Genomic DNA, 11,114 nt, shown 5'->3' with positions numbered 1-11,114 from the left:
ATACCTTAATATACTTTGACTTTTTATGCCTTGCCATATTATGACCTTTTTTTTTAGCTTTTTATGCCTTATGCCTATGATTTTATTTTTACTTTTTATACCTTACTATACTATGATTTTTTTTTTTGTTTTTTATGCCTTACTATTCTGACTTTTTTTTTAACTTTTTATGCCTTACTATATTATGATGTTTTTTTTTTTACTTTTTATGCCTTACTATACTATGATTTTTTTTTGTTTTTTATGCCTTACTATACTATAATTTTTTTTACTTTTTATGCCTTACTATACTATGACGTTTTGATTGGTTTTAATATCATGCTATACTATGTCAGTTTTAATGATTTACTATACTATGAAGTTATATAACTTACTATGACTGTGAATCACATGAATCGTGTTAATATTAAACATCAACATCATTTCCTGTTTGTGTTGTAGAGAGCGCTGAGCTGCTGTCTCTTCTCAGCGAACGTGTGGAGGAGAAGGAGAAAGAACTGCAGACTCTGGAACAGGTACAAGACACACACTCAAACGAATGCAAGTGCACACACAGCCTGTCCTCTGAACTGTGTGACTCTGTCCTGTAGCAACTGAGTGAGTCCGGTCAGCAGCAGCAGCAGAAAGCAGAAGGACTGAAGGCGCTGGAGGTGAAGATTCAACACAAACAGGTTCTTTAATCATCACTGTACACGTGTTAGCTGAATCAGAATCAGGAGAAGCTTGTTTTGTCATTGTCCTGTGTCCACCGATGTGTCTGCAGCCTCCTGTGTCAATAAAGGTTGAACAGAAAAATGAATTAACAGCAATTGATTTCAGCTCGACTGCAGGCTGCACTCACTGCTCCTCTCTCTCTCTCTCTCAGGCGCTGTGTGATGAGCTGGACGATGTTAAAGCTACAGTGTGTCAGTTGAAGGACAGGGGGCGCCACCTGACTGAACAACAGCTGCAGCTCAACCACCTCCGTCAGTCAGCGCTGAAGTCAATGACTCATTTAGCTTCTCTGCTTTCTGTCCAACATGAGCTCTGACCCTCCTTCCTGTTTGATTTTCTCTGGTCAGGTGAGGAGGTGTTAGAGAGAGAGAAGCAGCTGCTCCACAAGGAGGAGGCGCTAAAACAGCAGAGGGCAGGCCTACAGGTGAGAGAGGAGGGGCTACTTCAGACAGAGGAGGAGCTACAAAAGAAATATGAGGAGCTTCGTGTGAAAGAGGAAGAAATACACAAGAGACAGGAGGTGAAGCAACTGATCACTGTTAAAAAAATAATATATAACAAGTTATTTTTTATAATAATTCAAGTCAATCAACTTGAGATTAATCTGATTATTTTCATGATTAATTGATTAAGTCATTGAGTATGTGAACTCAGAGATTCAGTTTCTGTGACAAAAAAGAAGCAGGAACCAGAGTGTCAGTTTATTCTGGTGTGTGTGTGTGTGTGTGTGTGTGTGTGTGTGTGTGTGTGTGTGTGTACGCGCACACGTGTGCAGGAGGATCACAGCAGGGACGTGTTGTCAGAGGAGGATGAGTCTTTCTACCTGTCTACAGCTGGTCTGAGATCAGCCTTCAGTACTGAGGTGAGTCCTGATGGAAATAAACACACATCAGTCAATCAATCAATCAAACTTTATGATTGACGTCCATACCACGCAACAAAATAAAAAAAAGTAAAACCATTTGAGACAGAACATGAGAAATGAAAATCGTGAAAAACCAACAAAGATTTTAAAATAATTAAAAAATTAATAAAATCAAATAGAAACAGATAAAATACAAATTCACGAATACAATAAAAAAACAATTGTGTGTGTGTGTGTGTTCAGGAGGAGAGGTGGAGGTCTGAGTTGCAGAGAGAAAAACTGAAACAACAAGAAGATCGACTGAAGGTAGCAACAATATTTTATTATTCATTTACATTAATTATTTTACTTGATTTTCAATAATGAAAATAATCATTAGTTTCAGTCAGACACTTTTCTCTGATGAACTACAACTGTTTTTATCCAATACTATTTCCAATAACTTTTCTGTTTTTGATCGCTGTTGATGTTTCACAATAAAAGCCTTCCAGAGCCAAAAACACTATCCTCCTGTTTCTAGAAGACTTTTATTGTGACAACTCTGCGGGAAAGAGGTTATCAGTATTAAAAGCAACCTGTAACCTACGACCTGATCCAGTCTCCTTCTACATGTTAAACACGTTTAATTGAACATGATGATGTAAAGGAGCAGTCTGACCTTTAGTGGCCTCCTCCTCCTTCAGTCCAGTGACTCACAGCTGTGTTGTTTGACTGTCGAGGCTCAACTCCGCTGCCGTCTGTGGAACCAGCAGGAGAACCTGAGACGACTGGAGAGCCAGGAGACGACCGAGGGACTGAGACACAGACTGGACCAGCTGGACGCTCTGCTCACACACACACACACTGATCAACAGCTGCTCAGGTGTGTTTCATCAGGTCCACCTGCTCTGCGCTGAAGCTGCTTCAAGATTCACACAGCAGTCAATCATCATGTGACCTGAACATCTGGATGAATCAGCTGATCGAGAGCAGGACGAACTCCGCAAACGACAGATCAGCTGAAGACTTCATTAAATGCTCCATCCGTTCAGATCCAGATTCTCTGCTGAACCACTGGAGAAACGTCATGACAGGTTGTTGTTGGGACTAAATACCAAGAGTGAAGTTTCACGTGACGACCAACATCCTTCACCTGTGTCTGTTAACGAACACTGAGCTCAGATCGCAGTGTCAGACACCAGTTAGTTCATCTTTACATACTGGTGTTACTGGACTGTGACCTGCGGATAAACTGTTTGTTAGCTAACATGGATGAACTGTGAGTGTGATGTCAGGACTGAATATTCCCACGGTCTGTGAACACACCGTGGGAGCACACTGGGAGCTGAATTTAAAATGATCAAAAATCTGAATGAATTCTCGTTTGTATTTGAAGCTTTTAGTAAAAATTTGTAATGTTTATCTGTGAATTAAACACTTCCTGTTGAAGCTCGTCTCACGTTGATGATGTCACACACTTTGTTTCTGATGTTCTGAGTTCTTCTTCTTCTCATGTTCAGACTCAAACCAACAGTGAACGTCTCCACTAACAGTCCTGTGATGTGTCTTCCTCCTCCTGCCACAAACGCTCACTACAGCGCTGAATGTGGATTAATCCTCCACTGAAAATAGTCCCCAACAAAGACACCATTTCCTCCTGTTTGTCTGACAGGAACTACAGAGATCAGCTGTTCCAGGAAATTAAAAATGAAGATTTATATTTTACAGATTAACGTCTTCAGTAGGAACCAATGCGCTGAGACACAGACAGGAAGTGATGAGAGACGGAGTTACACGCTGCTGATGTGGGTCTGAACCTTTCAAATTAAATGTCTCCGACACTCAATGTCGACCGTCCAATCCCACGTCCTCTGCTCTGTCCTGATCCGTCTGACAGGAAAAAGTCAGACTTCCAGGTGTTTAAGGTGTGCTGCGTCACCTCTCTGCTGTCACAGTAACAGTCGCTAGGCAACCGAGCACCTCAGGGCTGCAACAGCTGCTGTCGAGCTGCTGAAGGAGAGGCTGAGAGACGGACAGAGAGAGACAGAGAGGGACAGGTGAGTGTTTTCAGGTTGATCAGCTGTGACAGACTCGACAGCATTACAGGTGAGTGTCGTTGACACACCTGTAGTTTTCCGTACGAGCAGCCGTCCAGCAGTTTGATGCAGAGCGAAGTTTCATTCATCAGCTTCAGTCTGACGGAGTCGCTGAGCTCAGAGTCTGACGAAACATCGAGCAGCAGCCGCAACAAGCAGCGCAGCAACACGTCGACACGACGCTCCATCCTGAGGAGAGAGAGACTCAGTGTTCAACGTCACGTGACACCGACAGGTTCAACATGTAGCAGCCAAAACCTCAGTCTGTTTCATTTTCTACGACGTCAAAACTGTGACATAAAACTGTTTGTGTTTCATATTTAAGATGAGAAGCAGCGTCACAGTAACATTAGATCATGTGACAGGTGTGTGTGTGTGTGTGTGTGTGTGTGTGTGTGTGTGTGTGTTCACACCGGGGCCAGGCTGCTCTGGTGGTTTTCTGCAGCACCTCCAGCATCTTCAGTCTGTCCGTCTCCTCAGGTGGATCTCTGATCTCCAGGTATCCCAGCACCACCCGCTCCACCCGCTGCAGATGTCTGCACACGGCCACGCCCATCCTGCATCACACACACGAAACAAACGCACCCTCAGACCCTGATCATCACCGCTCCCTCTGCATCACATGTACAGAGTCGCTGCATGTTCACGTTAAACATCTGGTTTTATCACCATAGTAACCAAAATGTGAATAATATCAATGACTGAATTAATCCATAAAAAAATCAACTAACTTCAGATCCACATTTAAAAATCCTACTGTTTGTTTTTCTGCAGGAACATGGAGAATCATCTTTTTCAAACCTGTCAGCTCTTTTATTTTGATGAAACCGAAACTGTCAGACTTTTATTTTGACGAGGCTGAGACTGAACGTAGACACACATCAAACTGACCTGTCGATGTACAGAGGGAGGGCGGAGGCGTAGACGCGTCGCAGCGGCACTTTGTGCTCCGCCTCCATGTGGGTCAGGACCAGACGCAGCACGTTGTCATGGCGACAGGGCTTCCTGCGGGCGGAGGAGGGGGCGAGTGAGGAGGGGGGCTTCTCCAGCACCAAGAGCAGGTCCAACAGACAGGACAGGACCAGCTGCAGGGACCAGGGAGGAGCAGGTCCACATCAGTCCACATGTTTTTACAACATCAGTGTCAATTAGTTTCATTTCAAAAACTGATCAATGATCAATAAGAGAACAGTCCTGAAACTGTGTGTGTGTGTGTGTGTGTGTGTGTGTGTGTTACCTGTATGACAGCAGCCTCTGTGGTGTACAGGTGTTTGAATAACGCTTGATAGAGAACTTCTGCTCTGTTGAACTGACGGAGATCAGCAGCAGGCTGATAACACACACACACACACACACACACACACACACACACACACACACACACACACACACACACACACACAACCATCATCATTATTATGAAAACAAAGATATTTCTTTGTGTGTACTGGTTGAATAAAGGAAAATGAGTGTGTGCGTGTTCTTACTGTGTTGAGTACAATATGGTGCAGACAGCGAACTCCCAGCATGCAGTTCTCTGGTCTGTAGTGGTCATTGAGAAGGAGGGAGGGGGGGAGGAGGCAAGGCAGGTAAGGGGAGAGAGAAGGACGAGTCACCTGCACAAAACATGAACATACAGACACAGAGAGAGAGACAGAGAGAGACAGAGAGAGAGACAGAGAGAGAGAGACAGAGACAGAGAGAGAGAGACAGAGACAGAGAGAGAGACAGAGAGAGAGACAGAGAGAGAGACAGAGAGAGAGAGAGCAGCTGAATGTGAATCTCTGAACCTGTGGAAGTTATTGTGCTGCCATGGAAACCTTGTGTTTATTGACATGATACAGTCAGACTGACCTGCAGGAGTGTCCACGCAAACACCAGCTTCACCGCCTCACAACGCTGCCACGAGTCCCTGCAGAACACACACACACACACACACACACACACACACACACACACACACACACACACACACACACACACACGCAGAGTTAAATCCAGGGTTCACACACAGACCCAATTCCTTCAAATTAAAAGACCCGACACAGCAGACTCTCACTTGGTGAGTTGAGGCTGCAGGACGTCCAGTACTCCTCCCACGATCGCTCTGCTCCGCCCCTCCTCCCCCGGACTCCTGTCCCCCATCAGGAGGTGGGCGGAGTCTGACCAGCCCCCGGCCCTCAGCAGCGCCTCCTGCAGGCTCCGTGCCGCTGCCCTGGAGGTGGAGGAAGTCCACGGCTGATCCTGGACACAGAGCGACAGACTGACCTCCAGACATTTTAAAGACTTGTTGCTCAGGTCTGAGCCAGACGTTTTCCCACCACACTCACCTGGAAGTGTGTCACAGCGAACACACACACAGGTGGAGCCACCGTCAGCAGCAGATCGGTCCTCTCCAAGTTTCCCAGAGCTCCTAGCAGCACCCTGAGAGCAGAGCAGGCCCGGACGGCTCGGCCCGGGACGCTCTGATAGGCTGCAGCCGTCACAGAGCTGACGTCGTCCTCACAGAGCGGCAGAGCTGCACAGCCAATCACAGCCTCTGTCAGAGACCTGTACGCCGACTGAAGCTCCGCCCAACCCTCCTCCTCATTGGCCGAAGCCGGTGAGAAGAGCCAATCAGGATCAGCTGTCTGAAAGAGCCGCTCCACGCAACCAATCAGGGAGTTTGTCTCAGAGTCCGAGGACGCAGCAATCAGCTTCTCCTGCAGCCGAGACAGGAGCTCTGTGATTGGAGAGAGAGGAGGAGAGGGGAGGGGCTTCTCTGAGGAGAAGAGATCAAGGTCATGAAGCAAAGATGAAAGCTCCATCCTGTAGAAAGGAAGGATGGAGGGAAGGAAGGAGGAAAGAAGGGATGAACAGAGGAGAAAATGGTGGAGGAAAGGAGGAGACAACAGTCAGAGCGATGAATAAAGAAGAAGAAAGAGAAAAGAGGGGAAGGAAGGAGGAAAGAAGGGATGAATAAGGAGATGATGGAGGGAAGGAGGAGATGACAGGAAAATAGAAAGGAGGATGGAGAGAGGGAAGGAGGAAAGAAGGGATGAATAAGGAGAGAAGGAGATGATGGAGGGAAGGAGGAGACGACAGGAAAAAAGAAGAAAGGATGAACGGTGAGAAATGTTTAGAAACAGAAAGAATAAAAGGAAATAATCACATTATGTTCATCAAGAACAAAGTATCAAAGTAAAAGCTCAATAATAAAATATAGAAACATGTTGCTCAAGATAAAGAACAGAAAAATGTTTTTAAATGTTTGTCTCTCAGCTCTATGACGTAACGCCCCCAGTGTTTCCCGCTCAGTAATCTGTTGGAGTAATAAACTGTTTTGAAAGGAAACCAGCTCCTTTAGCTTAATGTCTGCTTCGACTCTCTCACGCCATGTTTATATTTATATATAATGGCGGTTTGTCGGTTTGTTCAGAGTCTCTTTAGGAAACCGGAAGTGAAAACTGACCTGGAACCCGCCGCTTCTCTTTGTTCTTTCATCGACGCGAAGAAACGAACTGATTTTATTTAGTTTAAAATAAAAACGCTCCTGAATTTAGCGGCATAGAGACAGAAAACTCCGGACACTTTACCGGGACGGACGGCGTGTTCGCAGAATATACCCGGCTCGGTAGAAGCTCCGAAAGAAACGTTCCTTCAGAAAGGTTCCTATTAAGGTCAAACGTCACAAACGTCTGCGGTATCACGGACGATAGAAATGTGAATACACATGTAAAACCGATTAAATATTAGAATAAAAACGTTATTTACATTTTATCATTTTTGTATTTTAATATTTTACTATTGTTGTTTTGTTTTATGGATTTAGGCTTCATATTGAATTGTAAAAGTAATTTTACAAAAAATGTATTACAGAGTGACTATTGAGTTTAATATATAAATATACCACTTTAATTGTAAAGTCTGACTTTTGGAACCCAGTGTGTGTGTGTGTGTGTGTGTCTAGGCTATATAACACACACACACACACACACACACACATATATATATATATGTATGACACCAGACTTCAGAGAAAGAAAAATCAGATCAGAACCAAGATTTAATGGCTTCTTCCCGGACCTATGAGTTCAGGTGCAGATTGGCTCAGGACTTCCTGTGTAATCCTGCTGACAAATAAACAGACATGGGTAAAACCTTACCTCCATGGAAGAGCTAATAAAGTTTAAAAACAAGGCTACAAATAAATAAAGAGGACTAAGAGAAATACAACAGAGGTTTACATGAGTTACTGAGACGGTTCTTTCTTAATAATTACAAAAAAAGGTTAGTGGACCTTGAGTTGGGAAGAAGTTGAAAGTGAAGAATTTGTGTTTTTGAATACAAGTAGTCAGACCTACAGTCTCGTATCATTAAAATGTAAAAAACATGATGAGGTCATCGGTTTAGAGGCTGAACAAACACAGCTCCAGCTCAGGGTTCATACACAACACATAACGTGTTCATACACGTTGCACAGATCAAAGAATCTGTGGAATATCAAAGTGTGAATGTGACCGACAAACATCAGAGACAGACTGCAGAGGTGTTTGTGGTGATATTAGTGGCAGATTAAAAGTCAATATACATATTTAGACAGAGATTTTTCCCCCTTCTTATTTTCCATAAATCAGCCCCAGAGTTACAGACTATGTTTCCGACCTGTTTACACAGACATGAGCAGATCAGAGCTGAAACACAAAGGGTTAAACAGCTTTGATGACTGCACACACTCAGATTAGCATGGTATCCACTGAGAGTGGGTTTATTCATATTTCAAAGCAGGAGGAAACGTTTTGAAGCTGTTTGTGTGTACAAGCTAAAGCTGCTGTGATCTGCTGTCAACACACACACACACACACACACACACACACACACACACACACACACACACACACACACAAAACAACGATTATATCAAATAATTTATTTGGTCAAATTCAAGTTGAGTTTTGTTTTCTCTGCCTGAACATTAGCTAGCTTTCATTAGCAGCTAGCTTCCATTAGCAGCTAGCTTCCATTAGCATGTAAACATCTGTGTGGTGCCTGGTGAACAAACTCTTTTCTTTTCCACTCTCTGCAACAGTGAGGCTTAGAAACACAAATGTCCACGACTGAGTGATGAAGTTGAAGTTACGTCTGGGACACACTGCCTGTGTTGCGGATGCGTGAACTGCTGCTGTGGCGCTAACTGCAGCAGTGGGATTAAGTTAGTTCAGAGTTTTGAATAGCTTGATATTAGCGCAGGTATTAAGTTAGCTCAGAGTTTAATTTAGCTCAGGTAGGTGTCACCTCGTTGGCTCAAAATTCTGATTATTTTTGGGATTAATTTAGGTTAGCTCGAAGCTAAAGTTAGCTGCACGTTCATGTCTCAGCATTGATGTTAGCTCAAGGTTAGCCTGGGGCTAAGAGTTGGTTTTGTGACTGAGTCATTTAGAAATTAATAAATAAACTGACGAACAAACGTCATCTGATTTACAGAAAGATCATGATTCATCCTCTGTGATGTCACAAGGTTTCTATTGTTGCACCAGAGCTAATGCTAATAATATGAGAGTCTGTTGTCACTGTGAAACGATTCTTTATTAAAGAAAAGCTTTTCATCCACTTCCTGTTTACTTTTCCATCTGATGGAGCTCCTGCCTCTCCTGTCCTTTCCTGTGTCGCACAAACGAGCTGTCACCGGAAATTAAAGAGCAGATAAGAAGCATGTGAACACACACACACACACACACACACACACACACACACACACACACACTCAGCCTGACACTCCTCAGGTTAACATGGCGAGGACAGGTGCAAACACACTCACAGGTAAACAGGTGCAGTCAGTTTACAGCAGGTTTTAATTGCGACACAGGTCAGAGGTCAGATACAGACTTAGGTACAGTTTCACATCTCAACACTTTGATTTCATACTGAAGAAGAATTTATGAAGATGAAATAATGTTTTCCTTAAAATAAATTCACAGTCACACAGAAATCTCTTTAATTAAAGACAAACTCCCTTAAAATAATTAAGGGATTTAAACATCAAGAAGGAGACAAATTATTTTTGTATTTTTCACCTGGAATCATAAGTGTTTACTTTCTGACATAATACAAGATTAAGAACTAACCTTCATCCCAAAGCCAATGATTCAGTGTTTTAGCTGAAATATGAAAGTTAAAAGGCTAAAGGACATTTTTTTTTAATTTACAAAAATATACGTAATCCCTGGAAACACAAGTTCAGCCCAAATTACAATTAGCTAAATCAGCAGGTGTCACTGTTTGTATTTCTACTGTTATGACTTATTTTTGTGTGTGTGTGTTTTCAAACAGCACTTTCAGGTTTTAGGAGATGTACACCTGGTTACCGTCCTTCAGTGCTGTGTTAGCATTTCACCAGCTAGCTAAAAAAGCCTCATTGAGCACGTCCACTGTCCTACGTCAGAGTTCAGGCTAACGTTAGCATCGCTGTCCTACAATACAAGAGCTATGCTGTTTCATGGTGAGGATGATGATTTAGCATTTAGCCCTCAAATATTATACTTCAGACACTTTGGCAGGTATTTTTGTTTTCATCTGAGACAGACGTTAAAATTAAAGTCAGTCATGGCGTCTGTTAATGGAATTGCATAAATGTATTCACATTAATAATAATACTCTGTAAACTTGCACACAAGGCATCAATAATCCCTTAAAAGAGCGTGTCAAAAATCACTCCCTGTTTATTATGGGATGCAGAGTAAAGTAGAGTTACTGTTTATTTTTGAGTGTCTGATATCTGAGTATGTAAATTTATCCACTATATGTTCATGTAGACTAGAAATCCCATAATAATTCTCTGTATTTTCTAGATGTGAAAATGGCTGTTGTGCGTCTGCACAGCTGTTAGTGATGTCACAAACTGATAATGATTTGTGTCTGAGAAATCAAGTCATTTTATTTACAGCTGTAAATACTACAATACCCATGAGCCTCAGTCACTGTTGCTATGGAGAAGAAGCCAGGTCAGAGGTGTGAATCAGAGCGGTAACAAAGTCAAAACACCTTCGTCATTAACACATGTTGCCATGGTTACTGAACTCAGCGTCGTCTTTAACTTCCCGCTCACCGAATTCTAAGCTCAGTGATTTGATTGGTTGGTTTCTCACTGAAATGTATCATGGGAGTTTTGTATGTATACAAGCTTGTACCTATTTAAAGATAACGAGCCCTTGGGCACAGACATGGAAAAGACCCCCCCCCCCCTTCATACACAGGAGCAACACTCCCCTCTGTGGTCGTTTTGTCTCTTCGTGGTCGTTTTGTCTCTTCGTGGTCGTTTTGTCTCTTCGTGGTTGTTTTGTCTCTTCGTGGTTGTTTTGTCTCTTCGTGGTTGTTTTGTGTCTTTGTGGTTGTTTTGTCTCTTCGTGGTTGTTTTGTCTCTTCGTGGTTGTTTTGTGTCTTTGTGGTTGTTTTGTGTCTTTGTGGTTGTTTTGTCTCTTTGT

The 11,114-nt window shown here is 43.1% G+C and overlaps 2 protein-coding genes across 2 annotated transcripts; one reads left to right on the top strand and one right to left on the bottom strand.

Moving 5' to 3' along the window:
* Positions 1-441: 441 nt before the first annotated feature.
* Positions 442-3,007, top strand: LOC147817424 (uncharacterized; the record flags this gene model as incomplete). The annotated part of the gene is made up of 7 exons (XM_087170826.1): positions 442-515; positions 591-650; positions 866-965; positions 1,062-1,234; positions 1,490-1,576; positions 1,823-1,885; positions 2,263-3,007. Coding segments are annotated over 7 exons (770 nt in total), but the record flags the coding sequence as incomplete, so codon positions are not given.
* tti2 (TELO2 interacting protein 2) lies at positions 1,608-7,248 on the bottom strand. The gene is made up of 10 exons (XM_023395352.2): positions 7,106-7,248; positions 5,985-6,462; positions 5,714-5,898; positions 5,509-5,566; positions 5,142-5,270; positions 4,892-4,984; positions 4,546-4,739; positions 4,068-4,211; positions 3,684-3,843; positions 1,608-3,580 (listed from the first exon to the last, which is right to left on the bottom strand). Exons 1-10 carry the CDS (start codon positions 7,135-7,137, stop codon positions 3,494-3,496), a joined length of 1,560 nt encoding a protein of 519 aa, XP_023251120.1. The 5' UTR covers positions 7,138-7,248; the 3' UTR covers positions 1,608-3,493.
* Positions 7,249-11,114: the final 3,866 nt, after the last annotated feature.

The sequence above is a fragment of the Seriola lalandi genome, unplaced genomic scaffold (assembly GCF_002814215.2).
Source record: "Seriola lalandi dorsalis isolate HSWRI2012SDOR001 ecotype SW California unplaced genomic scaffold, Sedor1 jcf7180002054962, whole genome shotgun sequence".
Lineage (NCBI taxonomy): Eukaryota > Metazoa > Chordata > Actinopteri > Carangiformes > Carangidae > Seriola > Seriola lalandi.
Note: the sequence above shows the minus strand (reverse complement) of the source record. Positions and strands in the feature narration are given on the sequence as shown.